The 15,955-nt window shown below is 56.3% G+C and overlaps 5 protein-coding genes across 5 annotated transcripts in view; 4 read left to right on the top strand and 1 right to left on the bottom strand.

Moving 5' to 3' along the window:
* Window positions 1-462: 462 nt before the first annotated feature.
* Window positions 463-4,221, top strand: ACA1_191840 (Ser/Thr phosphatase family superfamily protein; the record flags this gene model as incomplete). The annotated part of the gene is given in 17 exon segments (XM_004336429.1): window positions 463-506; window positions 597-729; window positions 837-877; window positions 942-1,035; window positions 1,096-1,153; window positions 1,220-1,395; window positions 1,500-1,654; window positions 1,748-1,842; window positions 1,923-2,039; window positions 2,101-2,265; window positions 2,374-2,854; window positions 2,940-2,979; window positions 3,074-3,181; window positions 3,468-3,579; window positions 3,599-3,711; window positions 3,775-3,930; window positions 4,180-4,221. The coding sequence occupies 17 exon segments, from the start codon at window positions 463-465 to the stop codon at window positions 4,219-4,221; spliced, it is 2,130 nt and encodes a 709-aa protein (XP_004336477.1).
* Window positions 4,222-6,789: 2,568 nt separating this feature from the next.
* ACA1_191850 (calcium/ calmodulindependent protein kinase 1, putative) lies at window positions 6,790-8,805 on the bottom strand (the record flags this gene model as incomplete). The annotated part of the gene is made up of 9 exons (XM_004336430.1): window positions 6,790-6,944; window positions 7,362-7,409; window positions 7,483-7,508; window positions 7,579-7,633; window positions 7,732-7,768; window positions 8,050-8,134; window positions 8,248-8,468; window positions 8,660-8,675; window positions 8,756-8,805. The coding sequence occupies 9 exons, from the start codon at window positions 8,803-8,805 to the stop codon at window positions 6,790-6,792; spliced, it is 693 nt and encodes a 230-aa protein (XP_004336478.1).
* A 487-nt stretch (window positions 8,806-9,292) lies between these two features.
* Window positions 9,293-10,307, top strand: ACA1_191860 (uncharacterized protein; the record flags this gene model as incomplete). Its single annotated transcript, XM_004336431.1, has 4 exons — window positions 9,293-9,704; window positions 9,793-9,981; window positions 10,091-10,170; window positions 10,245-10,307. The coding sequence occupies 4 exons, from the start codon at window positions 9,293-9,295 to the stop codon at window positions 10,305-10,307; spliced, it is 744 nt and encodes a 247-aa protein (XP_004336479.1).
* Window positions 10,308-11,048: 741 nt separating this feature from the next.
* On the top strand, window positions 11,049-12,109 carry ACA1_191870 (Proteintyrosine phosphatase; the record flags this gene model as incomplete). Its single annotated transcript, XM_004336432.1, has 6 exons — window positions 11,049-11,111; window positions 11,212-11,352; window positions 11,431-11,526; window positions 11,606-11,652; window positions 11,848-11,965; window positions 12,005-12,109. The coding sequence occupies 6 exons, from the start codon at window positions 11,049-11,051 to the stop codon at window positions 12,107-12,109; spliced, it is 570 nt and encodes a 189-aa protein (XP_004336480.1).
* Window positions 12,110-12,439: 330 nt separating this feature from the next.
* The window catches only part of ACA1_191880 (calponin domain containing protein), a gene marked incomplete at both ends in the record, with an annotated part of 3,811 nt that continues 295 nt past the window's right edge, over window positions 12,440-15,955 (top strand). Inside the window, 9 exons of the mRNA XM_004336433.1 lie at window positions 12,440-12,697; window positions 12,808-13,055; window positions 13,171-13,531; window positions 13,654-13,773; window positions 13,968-14,422; window positions 14,544-14,915; window positions 15,123-15,247; window positions 15,461-15,629; window positions 15,789-15,906. Coding sequence (XP_004336481.1) covers window positions 12,440-12,697; window positions 12,808-13,055; window positions 13,171-13,531; window positions 13,654-13,773; window positions 13,968-14,422; window positions 14,544-14,915; window positions 15,123-15,247; window positions 15,461-15,629; window positions 15,789-15,906 — 2,226 coding nt within the window. The remainder of the gene's footprint in view (window positions 12,698-12,807; window positions 13,056-13,170; window positions 13,532-13,653; window positions 13,774-13,967; window positions 14,423-14,543; window positions 14,916-15,122; window positions 15,248-15,460; window positions 15,630-15,788; window positions 15,907-15,955) is intronic.

Genomic DNA, 15,955 nt, shown 5'->3' on the forward strand with positions numbered 1-15,955 from the left:
CAGGTAGCGGGTAGTGAGCAGGTGCACCTCTCTCGGCGCGAGCGTGCGGCGATTGTGTTGCAAAAGCAGTTTCGCGTGGTCCAAGCTCGACGTGTGCTGAAAAGCAAAGCGCTGAACCTGGCTTGGGATCTAATCGAGTACTATGATGGTACGTCTCCCCAGGGGAGGGCTTGATTGGCTCGAAAAATGGGGCAGTCAACTGCTTGCAGGACCCTTTAGGCACCTACTCACCTTTGGGCCACACGCAACCAGAGAGGAGGAGCGCAAAAGAAGGCGACCGAATCGACGCCCTGCGCCAGCTCCTGACTGTGGAGCTAGCGAAGCAGCAGCATGACTCTGGACACGTGGGTGACCGCCAGCAGGACACCCGACCAAGTGTGGTGCCACACGAGAGCACCCACCCCGAGGGAGCCTTCCTCGACGACACGGAACACCAGGGCCGCCATCATCGTCCTGCCAGTGATGCCGCCAAACAACGGCATCACCAGCACCATCACCACCGTGGGGTTCACTATGGGCATGCTGTCCCCCTTCTTCACTTTGGCTTCTGACTAGTTTTCTACGACGGTATTAACATCGACCTTGTGTGACAACAGGGATCAGCAGAAGGCGGAGCAGCCCGCTAGGACGAAGGAAAAGGAGGCCAAGAGACTGAACTACGTCGAACTGCCGCTTCCAGACCGCCTCACACTTCACACAGTCGAGACAATGCTGCAGCATTTCAAGGAGGTGCGCTTCAACTGAAACAGTTTCTCTCTCTCTCTCTCTTGGCCATGACCGCTTCCCTCACAGCCCCCTATTACATAATGCACTTCCACCCGTTGTCACCTCTCCAGGGCAAGCTGCTCGGCCCCTCGTGTGCCCATGAGATTGTCAGGTACGGCACAGCAGGCAAGCTTGCCCGGATGACTTGCCGGCCTGGCAGCTCACTGGCAGCGCAGGCGGTTTCGTCACCTCATGGAGACAGAGTTCAAGGCGCCACTTGAAGACGTCACCATACCTCAGGCCGGATCCCTCACGGCACGTCCTCGGGCGGTGGGCGTCGCCGCGCACATTTTTGTCTCAAATGAGGGACCATGTTTGTATCTTGTGCAGGTCGTGGGCGATGTGCATGGCCAGCTGGCGGATGTCCTCACCATTTTCCGGCTTAATGGTATTCCAGACCGATCCCTACCTAGTGGGACAACGCGCGAAGAAGCTGATGCGCTTCGGCATGCAGGCATGCCGTCGGAGAGCAGGCGGTACATTTTCAACGGCGATTTTGTGGATCGCGGCTCTCACGGTGTGGAAGTCGCGTTGTTGCTCTTTGCCCTCAAGCTCGTCGACAAGCACTCCCTTTATCTCAATCGGGGGAACCACGAATGCCGCAGGATGAACGAACGGTACTCCTTTGAGGTATAAAGATGTGCTGCGCGTGCGTGCGTGCGTGCGTCGTGTGAGGTGCTATGCTGTTACTGAGCCAGGACTGCTCGACCCTCTCTAAACTGACGTCACTTCAGGACGAGGTGCGACGCAAGTATGGCCCGAAATTGTACGAGGCCATGCAGTTGGCCTTCTGCCTATTGCCTTTGGCGACTGTTGTCGAGCACAGGATCTTCATTACGCACGGCGGGCTCTTTCGCGAACACGGAGTAACACTGGACCAGCTAAAGCAGTACGTGCTTAGGCGCCTCCTCTCCCACGTGAGAACCAATCATGATTTCTACAAACAGGCTAACTGTCACAACCCCCATTCTTTCTCGGGCAGGATCGATCACGTACAGCAGCCGCCCCGGCACTCGCAGGACCTGCTTGAACAATGTTTTGAAGATATGCTCTGGAGCGACCCTCGCTCCATTCAAGGTTAACTCCCTCGATCCTCGCGTGCGGCTACAACGACCTCACGCGTTTTTCCCTCCTTCCCCCCCCCTTCTTCATGGCAGGAACGGTGGAAAGCACGCGCGGAGCCGGCGTGCACTTTGGCGCGGATGTCACAAAGGACTTCTTGCGGAGGAACGGCCTCACGATGCTGATTCGCTCTCATGAAGTCAAGGACAAAGGTTTGCGGCCAACTTTCTGCCACATCTTTTCTCGTTCTCACTCCTTCTCTCGGGGTTGCAGGTTACGAGGTGGCCCACGACTACTCACTAATTACAGTGTTCTCGGCCTCGCGCTATTGTGGCAAGAGGAACAACTTCGGAGCCTTTGTGGTGTTTGCCGACAAGAGTAGCCTTACCCCTCAGTTCCATCGCTTCATGGCCGACGACCTTGATCTCTTGACTGCCGGTACGCATTGGAGAAGAGGGGGGGTTTGATCTGCTCCTACTTATCATGTGTGTCGTGCGTCGTGTGTCGTGTGTCGTATGTGTTCCCTGTGTGGTCATGTAAGCGCAGTCTTTAATGTGCACGAGCTGAGGCACGAGACCCTGCAACAGCTATGGGAATGCGTGCACAAGAAGAGGGACAAACTGCGCAAGGGGTTCCAAGAATTGGCTATCGACGAAGCGGGAGCGAAGCGTACACCAGTACGGCGGTCCAGCCAAACGATCGGGTCAAGCGATGACGAGTCGAGCGATGGTAGCGATGCGATGGAGACGCGCAAGCCAAGCAGAAATCAGCGACAGGGACGAGTAAGCAGGCTTGGGTGGAGCAAGGTGATGTGTCGCGTCATGGGAATCAGGTCTATGCCGTGGCTGCTGCTTCAGCCCTACATGGTGCACCTCGGCTCGGATGGCAAGATCGACTACCATCGCTTCTTGGCCCGCTACGAGATCAAGCTCAACAGCCAGTTCGTGGAAACCTGGGACGAAATTCTCCTCGACGAGTTCTGTCGAAGAATCTACTGCAAGACCAAAGAGCTCGTCACCGTCTTCTCGTACTCTCCCCACCCTCCGCCAAACACACAGCTTCTGCACGCTCATTACTGCACCGCGCGGCTTTCTTCTTCTCCCCGTGTCCAGGGAGTTGGACATGAATGACAACGGCCAGCTTGATCTGTCGGTACCCCCTCCTCACCTGGCAGTTTTATCCCCCCCTCCCCAATATGTCTCCCCTTTGCATGATCGCGTCTCTATGTGTGGTGTGCACATTGCAGGAGTTCGTTGTGGCCATGGAGCGTTGTGGGATGGGCCTAAGCGCAGCACAGACAACAGATTTGTTCCATGCCCTGGATACCAACAATACCGACTCCATCTCTTTCCAGGTGCGCGCTGCTCAACTTCACTCAACGCCCACTGAAAGAAGAAGTCTGACCACTGATATCCCCTCTTGGCGTTGTATTTTTTATATAGAACTTTGTCGATCGGTTCCATATTACCTACTCAAACCTGCAAAGAATGGATGAAGAGGCCGATGCATGGTGCGCCATCTCCAACTCTCCCCGCCGCCGCCACCACCACCACCAACATTGCTCGTACTTGGAGGAGCTCACCCAGCCCTGTGTCAGGTACTGGGCGACACTGGGTGAGATTGGTGGTCTCCTCCTGCAGGACAACAACAGCCTGGCCACAATATTCACTGAGTTTGATCGAGATCGCAGCGGCCGTCTGTCGTACAAGGGTAACGCACAGCACCACCAGAGGCACGTCCTCTATAGCGATAGTTAACTCTTCCAGTGCAGAATTTAGCTTGGCGCTGCGTAAGCTTGAGCTTCGGACAAGGCTGAAAAAGTCAGAGCGCTATGCACTAGCTCAATTTCTGGACTTTGACAAAGATGGAACAATTGACTATGAGGTACGTGGCTCCAAAACTAACACAGCATACCCAATTTTATTTCTTCTTATTTTTGTCTTGCAGGAGTTTGTGCGTGGCTTCAAGGTTGTCGACAAGACTGGCGACAAGGACTGGCAAAGAAGAATCCTACAGCGCATGGCATCTGCCCTCTTCCACAACCGCCAGTCCCTACAGTCAGCCTTCCGTCTACTGGATCAAAATAACTCAGGCACCTTGGAGGTATGCTGTGGCTCTCCTTTTCCATCTGCTTGGCCACCTTGAAGTCTCACCATGTGTGAATAGGTTGATGAGTTGAAGGCTGGGCTCCATGCACTGCAGGTTGTAGACCAGCATGTTTCTGATCTTCAGCTATCTACTTTGTTTGCAGCCCTTGACACTAACCATGATGGTCATGTGGACTACAAGGGTGAGTGTCAAACCAACCTACTGACACTCAACACAGGTGGCTAACATGCTTCTTCTTTCCAGAATTCATGGAGGCTTTCCAGATGGTGGATACTGCACCACTAGATACACCATCAAGGGCAATGTGACATGTCAATGGCCAACATTGTGGAAAGTCAGTTCCCTTTTTGTTAGACATCACTAAAAAGGGACTATCTGCTATTTAGCACTATTTTGGTACTATTTTGGCATTATTTTGGCAGCATTTAGGCAGCATTTTGGCATCTGTTTGGGACCATTTTGGCAGCATTTTGGGGACCATTTTGGCATCTGTTGGGCAGCATTTTGGCAACTGTTTGGGACCATTTTGGCAGCATTTTGGCATCTGTTTGGGACCATTTTGGCATCAATTTGAGACCATTTTGGGGACTGTTTTGTTACTCTTCTGGACCATTTTGGGATCTTTTTGGACTGTTTTTGGCATCAATATGGCATCATTTTGGGACCATTTTGGGGACTGTTTTGGTACTTCTGGGAGCATTTGACACTATTTGGGACCATTTTGGATCAATTTGGCTGTTGTGGCATCAATTTGGTGAGTATATTGCATTGTTGGAGTTGCAATTATTGGCGAATGAAGCCTACAGGAAGGCTTAATACCTGGTCAGAACAAGCACCAGGACTTGCCAAGCCCTATGGAGGCCATGCTGCAGGGCCAAGAAGGAGATGGATGTGGTTCCATGGCGACCAGAAGCTCATTGCACTTGACACGCCCGCGATTATCTTAGCCTCCTCACAATGGTGCGTTGCATGCAAAAGCAATAGGAACGTTGTGCGCTCTGGGAGAAGAGTCTTGTCCGCGGATGTTGTGAGCCTTCTAGCCCACATTCTCTTGTCTACATCAAGGCAAGCGAAGCAACAGTGCGCTCCGCAGCGTAGCACTGCTGGCGTGTGGGATTTCAACATGATGACGAGGTCCTAGAGGCCCAATTAGCCATCTTGGCCAGCATCATATCCCATCATGAAACCTGTTGGAGGGTCAGCGGCCCCCCAACCTACACCACCAAAAGTCGTCTGGGCACTGTTGGTCGAGTGGTCATTTCCCAAAAATGCCCCTGTTTTCTTGAGTCTTTCGCACCACCTCGAGGTCCACAGCTTTCAATGCAAGCGAGAAAGCTGGTGCGCAATGATCTGCGACGAACTGTTTGCCCCTTATTCATTGGGTCAACTTGTAGCACATGCGGTTTGAAAGCTCCACGGACGCTATGTTGTGTGTAATGATTCCACGCGTTTGATTGCAAAGCGAAGAGCGCAGTGTAGCCCCCTGAGCCGTACGCCATCTGGTAGGAGGTGGTCTAATTGGTCTGGAAACTGATCGGCAGGAAGCTATCTATCAAGGGGACGCAACGAAAACGAGTAACACTCGTTAAACGCGTTTAACTAGTTTAAAGCGTTTAATCAGTGTTGCCACAGGTGGTTTGTGGTCATTTTACTCGTTTTTTAGGCGTTTTTTTACTCCTTTAACTCGTTATTTACTCGTTTTACTCGTTATTTACACATTTTTTACTCGTTCCACGCGGGTTTTACTCGTTCCACGCGGTTTTTACTCGTTTCACACGTTCTCTACTCGTTTCACGCGTTCTCTACTCGTTTCACACATTCTCCACTCGTTTCACGAGTGGCCCACACGTTCGACGAGTGGGCAGGTCGTTAAACGAGTTTAATCAGTGTTTTACTAGTTAAACTAGTTAAACGCGTTTAACGAGTGTTACGCGTTTTCGATGCATCCCCCAAGGCAAGCAAGAAAACAGCTGCGCTTGGTGGGGTCAATCCACGCGTTGAGTTGTGAAGCGAAAGGAGAGAGGGGATGCAACCGAAACGAGTAAAACTAATTGCACGCGTAACACGTGTAAAACTAGTAGCTCACGCAAAGAACTAGTTTTACTCGTTTTCGTTGCATCCCCTCAGTCAAAGAACGAACACACATGAAATCCGTTGAATGGATGGCGGAAAACTCACCAGCCTTCAAAGCTCCCACGGTAGGAGTGGCACCATCGCTTTGTCAGGCGATGCGCCTCTGTGGGAACGCAGTGTGACAAGCCAGTGTGGATCTCACGCGTTTGGTCGTCCTTGTAAGTAGTAAAACGAGTAAGGAGATGGCTTGTTTTCGCGGACATCGCGATCTCCCGCGGACATCGCGACCTCCCGCGGACATCGCGATTATCCGCGGACATCGCGGCCGGCGACTCATCCCCTAAAACTAGTTTTACTCGGTTTCGTTGCATCCCCTGGGTCCCACGCCATCTTGAAGCCCGTCGTCTATTTGGTCGGGCAATACAACGGCAGGCAGATAGCTATCAAGGCAAGCGAAATATCTTGTACGCTTGGCGTTGTGATGCAGTGCCAAGCTGAAACAGTGAACAAAATTGATTTCGTCCGTACGGCCCAATGAGCCATCCTAGAGGGCTGAGTCCTATCCCATCTTGAAGCCCATGCTCTGCCGCGCATTTTGAACGAAACGAGAGGTCAAGAGCTTACAGAGCAAGCGAGAAAGCGAGTGATTTGCTTATATGGTGACTGCAGTCGGTTCTGTTGCCGCCAAAAATGTCAAGTCAAAACTCCGCCCGCCAATTTTAGTGTTAATTTTTTCATTCCTGGCCCAGGGACGCTGTGTGCAACTAAGGTCCTCTGGATTTATTTAGCCACAAACTTTTTGAACTGGGCCGGGAACTGCGGGAGGCTGTGGTCTGGAGCAGAATCGTCTTGAAGCCAAGGGTGCTGGAGCGCCTGGTCGGCCGTGAAACGCTTGCCCGGGTCCACCAGCAGGCAATGTTCTATGAGATCCTTGGCTGCACGAACACCCAACGGTCAAGTAAGTGCACATGGAGGAAGGCCGCAAAGTGTCCATACCTTCGGCAGAGATATCGGTCCAGTAAGGATCGGCGAACTGCGGAGGTGTTGTTAGCGCGAGGCCACGCACGAGTGAAGAGGATCTTTCAAGCAGAGTACCTCAAAGTCACCTGCCATTATTTGCTCAAAGAGAGCCGCCATATTCTCTCCGTCGTCTAACAATCGAAAGTGTGAGCAGAGAGTTCGGTAAGGCACCTGTCTCCGGAATACTCCACAGAAAAAAGAATAGCAACACAAAGGAGAGTACCAAAGAACGGAGGGTAACCGCACAGCAAAATGTACATCACCACCCCTGTTTTCGTGGGCCAAGAAGAGTGAGCAGCGGCAGCGCCTATGGCCAAAGAGAGGATCGGTACCGATGCTCCAAATGTCGACTTCCTTGTCGTAACCCTCGCCTTTAAGGACTGCGATGGAAACAGGTGAGGTTATTGATGGGCAGGTGCCACCAACAACGTTTAGGAATTCATTGCTGCTTACCTTCAGGTGCCACGTAGATCGGAGTGCTGGGCGCAAGGAGGGCGAGAAAACGTTATTGGGCTGGAGTGAGGCGGGCAAGTGGTATGCTGGGCGTACCCGCATGCCGTTTGCATCATTGAGTCGGGGCTGAGGATCTTGGATAGGCCGAAATCTGGTGTATCAACAACAACAACAAAAACAACAAACAACAACGTCAGAACGAGCAAGCAACGCATATATCCAAACCAGCGCGTGCCGGGTCACGTGTACCAGCAATTTTGATTTCGTCTACTCCAGGCGCTGCCAGCTACGACGGCGAGCGTCGAGCGAGCAGACGCAAAACAAGACATGTGAGCTCACTCGTACCAAGTGCAGTGCATACGGGTGGTGCGGTGGTGCGGTGGTGCGGTGGTGCGGTGGTGCGGTGGTGCGGTGGTGCGGTGGTGCGGTGGTGCGGTGGTGCGGTGGTGCGGTGGTGCGGTGGTGCGGTGGTGCGGTGGTGCGGTGGTGCGGTGGTGCGGTGGTGCGGTGGTGCGGTGGTGCGGTGGTGCGGTGGTGCGGTGGTGCGGTGGTGCGGTGGTGCGGTACAAGGAGGTTGTTCGGCTTCAGGTCTCTGTGCGCTATGTGCTGGTCGTGGAGGTGCTTGACTGCTGACACCATCTGCTTGACAAGCCTATCCATTAAAAATAGAATGGAACGAAGTAAGTGGGTCGCTCTGAAGGAACACACGAGACCTCGTCGCCGCGCATCAAAGAAGAAGGCGAAGGGAAGGAAGAGCGGTGGTACCTCTTGGCAATATTCTCGGAGTAGGAGCCTATCTCGACGATCTTGTTGAAGAGCTCCCCTCCCGTTACGAGCTCCATGACGAGGTACAGTTTCTTGGGGTCTTCGTCGTAGACCTCCTTCAGGCTGATGATGTTGGGGTGCTTCACCTTCTTAAGGATTTCGACTTCCATTCGCAGCCGCGTTTCATCCACTTCCTTCTTGTCGATCACCTTCACTGCATACTGTAGCAAACCCATCAGTAATGCCAGCAGCATGCTGCAGATTGTACAAGGTGGTGCATTTCGTGGGCGCTGACAGACCTTTTCGTTTGTCTCTTTACAGATTGCCAGTACGACCTGCGCATAGAGTACGCATTAGGATCGTTTTGTGCCTGAATTGGTTTTGCTCAAGCAAAGCATTTATGGATTCGCACCTTGGAAAAGTTGCCTCTGTACACGCCTCCCACATCTCAGGTCAGCACTGGCAAAAGATAAATGATAACAAGGCATCCACGAAGATGGTCGCGTACGTGCCCAAAGTGTCCTTGAGATCGTAGTCATCCTCGATGCGATGCCCCATCTGTGGCGCAGTATTTATTTTAAAAATTAGAAAAAAGCCCCCCCTCTTCCCGCACGATTTTTCTGCACTGTGTCGCTACTTCGAAGAACAAACGGAAAAAAAACCACCGCGAGAGGGAAACATCATCATCATCATCATCATTCAATAGAGCATCACCAACTATGAGCGTCACCAACAAAGCGCGCCGCACGATCCCCAAGCTCTCCAAGGAGCTCTCTTCTGCTATAACCGCAGGTGGTGTACCGCGTCCTGCCACGGCACTGGTCCCAGCAAGCCGGTCCCAGGATGCGTCGTCGCAGCAGGCGCTGCTCCATACATCCAGCTCCTCCTCTAACGAGAGCACAACCGATCTTCCAACCCTTAGGCCCGAACAGCTTGCTGCAGTTGTGCGTGAGTTCGTGCCTCCTGCCCTTTTTGCCCCCCCCCCCAAGTTTCTATTCACCCTTTTCCCTCTACGAATCCTAATGCTGACCTCACCACGATCGTAATGACTGGTGCGCTTTCTCGCTGGGGGTTCGATGTGGGTAGGGCTGGCTTTGCGCCGCAAGTGCAGGCCACCCTCGCGGCAATATGCGCTTATGTACCTCTGCAGGAGGCCTTGCGGGAGGCCATACAAGCCAACCGCGAGCGGGACAGCCTGAGTCTGGCTGAAGGCGTCATGTCAAGCATTGCCAAGGGCGCCCTCCCTCAGGACTCCGCCGAGGACTGCCGCAGTTGGGCGGGAGGCCCGTCGCATACGGACGAAGATCGGGACGGCTGCCACACGGAGAAAGGAAAGGAACGGGAGGGCCGCCCTTCGTCCCTACGCGAGGAAGTCGAGTCGGCCTGCTCGGCCACCAGCCTCCGCGACTACGACCACTATAAGCTCAAGACTCACTCATTCAACGAATACCGCTCCGGTACGAGCTCCAGCTGTGGAAGCATGGCGCTCTGGTGCAAACATGTCTAATTGTTCGCGCTGTGGTGTGTGTTGCTGTGTGTCCTCAGAGCAAGACATCGCCAGTTTGCTGCAGGTGGAAGAAGAGCTTAACGGCAGCGGCCATGCTGATGACTGGCGCGAGACGTCGATCGGTGCCCGGTCCGACGTTCGGTCTCGTGAAGATATTCACGATGGAGGAAGAGGCCACGCAGGCGAGCCTGGTGCCGTGGATGACGAGTCATGGATGTTCAGCGCTGGTACGTATGCGATCCGTTGGGTGGTGGTTGGTGGTGTTCGCTGAGGTCTTCCTTCTTCTTCTTCTCTTCTCCTTCTTCTCTTCTTGTCGTCCAGTCCTCTTTTTGGCAGTAACTGTGGTCTCGCTTGGTTTCCTGTATGTCGGCAACAAGGAGGTCTATCGCACTGCCCTTCAAAGCGAGATGGTCAAGGTACGCGCGCACCAAACTGCCCCACCAGCATCGTGACATGATGATGACGACGATGATGATCTTTCCTCGTGCAGGCTGCAGTTGCGCTCAGTCAAGTGTGGGCAGCCAGCGGAGAGTTTGGCGCTACCGCACAGTGAGCCCGTCGGAACCACCACCACTGCTTGTTTTGTACATACGCGGCGTACCTTCTTTCCCGCGGGAAGAAACGAAAGAAAAGGGAAAGGGAAAGGGAAAAAGTGCCATTACAAAAAGGGAATCAATGCAAGCGGAAGAGGGTTGCCGACCCCTCGATGAGGGCGACCTTGGCCTTCCCGTACGAGATCTGGGTCTTCACATAAGCAGGGTAAAGCAGCGCACGCAGCATGGCGATGGTTTTGACCTCGAATTCAACGTATGTTGCTCTCTCTCCAATTTGAAATCGACCTCAACGCCAGGCCGAAGGCCTGACCCAACCCCTCGGTCTTTCAACCCTGCAGTATGTGGAGAAGAAAAGTGAGTCAGATTCCTTTTTTGGAGACTATGACAGCGCCATCAAGCCTATCAATCGTGGAAAAAACCGCTACTCCAACGTCCTTCCTCGTGCGTAGCCCCTCCCCTCCTCCGAGCCGCCGGCCGTCATCCTTCCAACTGACAGACCGCGTCTACTGCTCCAGTTGAGAAGACACGAGTCAAGCTTAGACCAAAAAATCATGCCGAAGGCTCCGACTACATCAATGCGAACTGGGTAGACGTGCGTAATGGCCACCCTCGATTGCGATGTGCCCCTCCTCTTGGATTCCTCAATTTGGCAAAAACCACAGGGATTGATTCCCGGCAGCGAGCGGGCATACATCACTACCCAGGGGCCACTGCAAGAAACGGTGGAGGACTTTTGGAGGATGATTAGCGAGACGGGCTCCAATGTAATTGTAATGCTTACCAAAGAGGTGGAAAATGACAAGGTAAGTCTCTGGCTGCTCGGCTGTGTGTGTGTGTGCCACATGCGCTTTGACCCAGCCTGTGTTGCCTCTCATGGCACCTCACCACGCCGCGCCGCGCCAGATAAAATGTACACACTACTGGCCACTGGAGCCCGGGAACGCTTTCACGTTCGACACCCTGCGGGTGACTCTGGTGAGCGAGGAAAAGACGTTCGAGAACCGACTCGTGGAGCGAACATTGGAGCTGCACCACCCCGACACCGTACCCCTCTCTTGCCCCCCCCCCAACCAGAAACGCGTGCGTGCCGAGTGTTACCAACTCCTCCCCTGTTGAGAACAGGGCGACCGAAGAGAGATCAAGCATTACCAGTACCTGGACTGGCCCGATCACGGCCTCCCAGAAAGTGCCGCCGCCTTCCGCAAGATCCTACACAAGGTAGCGCTGCGCCTTGCGCTCCGAACCCCTCCCCCCCGTTGGCCGCTCCCGCGCCTCACCTCTCCGCCGTCTCTCCCAGGTGGACAGAGTGCGCGCGGAACAATCTCCAATCGTAGTCCATTGCAGGTACTACGACCCCACCCTTCTGGTAGAGAGAGCGAGAGAGCGCGATCCCATAACCCCATGGCGCGGTGGTGGTGCTCTTCTTGTTCTTCGTGGTGACGCTGAACCCTCCCTCTGCTACCCCCCCCCGTGGCGGTGGTGCGCCGTGCCACGTAGTGCGGGCATTGGGCGCACGGGCACTTTTTGCACAGTGCACAGTACCCTGGAGAAGCTGCACTTACACCTCAAGGAAAAGCCCGACGAGCCCCCGGAGTTCAACGTGCTGCAGACGGTGCTGCGGATGAGGGAACAGCGCGTGGGCATGGTCCAGACGAAGGTGCGCCGCCCCTTCCCCCCCTGGCGCGGGCACGCCCAGCTGAGCGTGGGTGTGCAGGAGCAATACATCTTTTGCTACAAGGCTCTCCTCGAGGAAACGCAGAAGCTGGGCCTGACGTCGGTGACGGCAGATCATCTTGTGTGAGAGTGAGAGCTCCTTCGCGCCGCAAAGGCTGCAAAGGTTGTCCCCAGCAGCAACAACAATCATTTTTTCGGTTCCGTTGGTCCTCCGCGTGGAGGGAAAAAAAAATAGCCTCGAGGAATTGGCGGGGGGGGGGCGAAATGAGTGCGGTTGGTCTAATTAGAGACAGCAGGCCCACCCCCGCGAGGTGCACTTTTCTGAGCCACGCCGCCACGCGCCCAAGACCCGCCACATTTTACACAACAGCACAACTCGACCCAAACATCTCCACGAGCCGGAGCGCGGGTTCGACGAGTTGAGGAGAAGGAGAGAGAGAGAGAGAATAACAGAAACATGAGCTTCAGCTACTTCGAGGCCCTCCCGGCCGATGTGAAGGCACAACTCAGCTTCTCCGAGGTGGAGGACCTCATCCGGGTGTTCCAGCACTTTGACAAGGCCAGAGAGGGCGCTTTGAACAAGGGCACCGCCCCCAACGACTTTGCGCGCGAGGTGGCGAACAAGCTGGGCGAGAGATTCGGCAACGCCAACGGCTTTCTCGATGCGCTTCTGGCCCACACCGCCCCTACGCTCCCCTTTGCCGACTTGGCCAAGGTCCCCACGGCCCTCCCACTCCTAAGTCCCCGTCTTTACGGCGCGGCCCCGACAATCCCCCCCCCCCCGGTTGTAGTCTAACCCCTCCAAATGCCGCGGGCTGGACACAGGTGTTCGCGAGCGAGCACAAGCGACCCAAAAAGATCACGAGGGAGGTGTCTGCCGGCGGTGCCATCCATTCTTTCAGCGATGAAGAAAGGCAGGGCTATGTAGAATTTATTAATTCCACCCTCAAGGACGATCCCGACCTCCAAACGACGCTGCCCATCAATCCGCGCAACCAGGACATCTTCGCGGCGGTCTCCAAGGGCATCATTCTCTGGTGCGCGCCCACTCCAGCGCGAGGCATTTGGCGCGGGTGTGTGAAATGGGCGCGCGCGAAAGGGCAGCATTCTAAAGTGGTATGGGGGGCGTGCGTTGGGCTGGCTGGCGGTCGTGCGTGTGCGTTGCATATGCGCGTGCATGCGTAACAGTAAATTAATCAATTCGGGATTCCCGAACACCATCAACGAGGCCAAGCTCAACCTGAGGGCGGCCAACCCCTACGAAAAGAACGAGAACCACGACTTGTGCATCCAGGCGGCTGCCAAGCTCGGCTGCAGTGTGGTCAACATCGGCGGCAAGGACCTCCTCGAGGGAACGCCTCACCTCGCGCTGGGCCTCATGTGGCAAATCATCAAGAAGAACCTCCTGGCCCTCGTCGCCGCCAACCTCTCCAAGGGCGAGGGCTTCATCGACATCCCTCCCGAGCAGATGCTCTTCCGCTGGTTCAACTTCCACCTCGCCAACGCCGACTCCCCGCGCACCCTCTCCAACTGGTCCCGCGACCTCCAGGTCCGTCGTGTGTGTGTGTGTGTGTGTGTGTGGCGTGTGGACGGACCGGCCGCCCGCCCCTCACTTACCCTCCCAATTCGTGTGACGTGACGTGATGTGGCGGCGGCGGCCCGACGACGCAGGACTCGGAGCTGTACTTGACGCTGCTGTCGCAGCTGGAGCCCGAGAAGTGCCCGAAGCACGAGGTCCAAGCTGCGCTCGCCCTCTCCGATCCACTCAAGCGCGCCGAAGTGGTCTGCCAGGTGCGTAGCACTACACCTCCTCCTCGCCGCCGCCGCCTGCACTGCGCGCGCGCGATCGATCGGCCGTGCGTGTGGCGCGCGTCTCTCCCGTGGGACTGTGGGGCACTCAATCATTCTTTCCTCCTCCTTTCTCCTCCTCCTTCTCCTCGCGGGCCGGCTTGTGTGTTGTGTGTGTGTGGGGTGTGGTGGCGTAGTTTGCGGAGCGGATCGGGTGTCTCAAGTTCATCACGCCCAAGGAGATCGTGAACGGGAACCCGCGCCTCAACCTGGCCTTCGTGGCCACGCTCTTCACGCAGTACCCGCAGATGGGTCCCACGGAGGAGGAGAAGCAGATCTGTAAGCTGCAGGAGCGCCTGGGGAGCGTGGAGCAGAGCCTCGCGCAGGTGTCCGGCGAAAAATCGGACCTCGCCGAGCGGGCCGACCGGCTGGCCCGCGATTTCGAGGCCAAGTCCAAGGAGGCCAGCGAGCTCAGCGGCCGACTGGCCGAGGCCCTCCAGGACCGCGACTCCCTCGCCCGCCAGCGCGAGCAGCTCGAGGCCTCCCTCGCCTCCGAGCGCTCCGAAAAGGACCGCCTCGCCCTCGAGGTCGAGACCCTCTCCCGCGACAAGCACGAACTCTCCTCGCGCCTCGCCGATGAGACCGCCCATCGGTTCGTCGTCGCCCACCCGCCCACCCACACCGCCGCCGTGGCCCGCCCCGCCCCTCCCCCCCATGGTGTGTGTTCTCACACGTGCATGCTGCGTGATCGTGCGGTGCGTGACTCCCTCCAGTGAGAAGCTCGCTCGTGACCTGGAGAACGCGCGGGCGGACCTGCGGGAGGCGCAGGAGCGACACGAGCAGCAGATCGCGCAGCTGTCACAGCAGCTGGCCGAACAGCAGAAGCTGCGCCAAGAAACGGAAGCCCAGCTGCGTGCCACGCGCGACGAGCTGGCCGCCACCATCCAGAAGGCCGAGCAGGTGCAGAAGGAGCTCCAGGCGCAACTGGCCGCCGAAAGACGACGGATCGAGGAGCTCGAGGAGGAGATCCGGCGGCTCAAGGCCGAAAACGCGGAGCTCCGCCGCCAGCTCGAGGAGGAGCGCGAGGCTCGCCAGTCGGCCGAACAGGAACTCGACGAGACCCGCGCCGAGCTCGAAGAAACCAGGTACGCCACCCCCACCCCCACCCCAAGCTCACGACGCACCACCTCTCAGCAGCAGCAGCAGCAGCAGCACGTTTATTCTGTTCTGTTCTATTATTATTATTATTATTATTATTATTATTATTTGCTCGTGGTCAGCCCATGTGTGTTGTGTGCCCCCATTCACACACATGTCATCCTCCCGGCTCACTCACCGACCAATTGGCGCAGGGCTGAGGCCGATGAGGAGAAGACGCTCCTGCTGCAGCGCATCAAGGACCTCGAGGAGGAGCTCGACCAGCTCAAGGAACTTATGGCCACCTCGCTCACCCAGGCCGGCCGAGAGAAGGCCGACGGTACTTGCCCACCTCCCCTTCGCCTCCCGCCCGCCCGCCCGCCACTCCCTCGCGATCGGGATGCCGGTGGCGCACGTCGAGGCTTACAAACACACGCTCCTGACTCCTTCACTCGTTGCGCCGTCTCTCTCTCTCTCTCTGTGTGTGTGTGTGTGTGTGTTGTGTTGTGTTGTGTGTGCGTGTCGTGTGTGGCGTGTCGTGTCGTGTGTGCAGCGCTACGAAGGGCGCAGGAGGAGAAGGAGAGGATGCTAGACGAGGCCGAAAGGGCCAGGATAGCGCAGATGCGTAAGGTGCAGGGCATGCTGGCCAAGGTGCAGAAGAAGGGCTACCTCTACAAGCTGGAGAAATCCGCCGTGCTGGGCACCAGCAAGTGGAAGAAGAGGTACAGCCGCGCATCCCGTTCGCTCGCTCGCTCGCATGGCTCGTCTCTCTCCCCGCGCGCGTGTGGCCTTTGGCGGTGGGTGGTGGGCGTGGGCGTGGGCGTGGGCGTGGGCGATCGATGAGCTGAGTCGAAGGGGCGTGTGGGTGTGCGGCGTCGCAGGTACTTCGTGCTGCAGGACAACTTCCTCTCCTACTACAAGGACGAGAAGGCCTTCACGGAATCGCGACCCGACGGCATCGTCTATTGCGAGCAATGCCGCATCTACGAACTCGACCAGGTGCCCGCCCCTCCCTCCCTCCCTCCCCTCCCCTCCCCTCCCTCCCTCC

Source organism: Acanthamoeba castellanii (assembly GCF_000313135.1).
Source record: "Acanthamoeba castellanii str. Neff unplaced genomic scaffold scf7180000084749, whole genome shotgun sequence".
NCBI lineage: Eukaryota > Discosea > Longamoebia > Acanthamoebidae > Acanthamoeba > Acanthamoeba castellanii.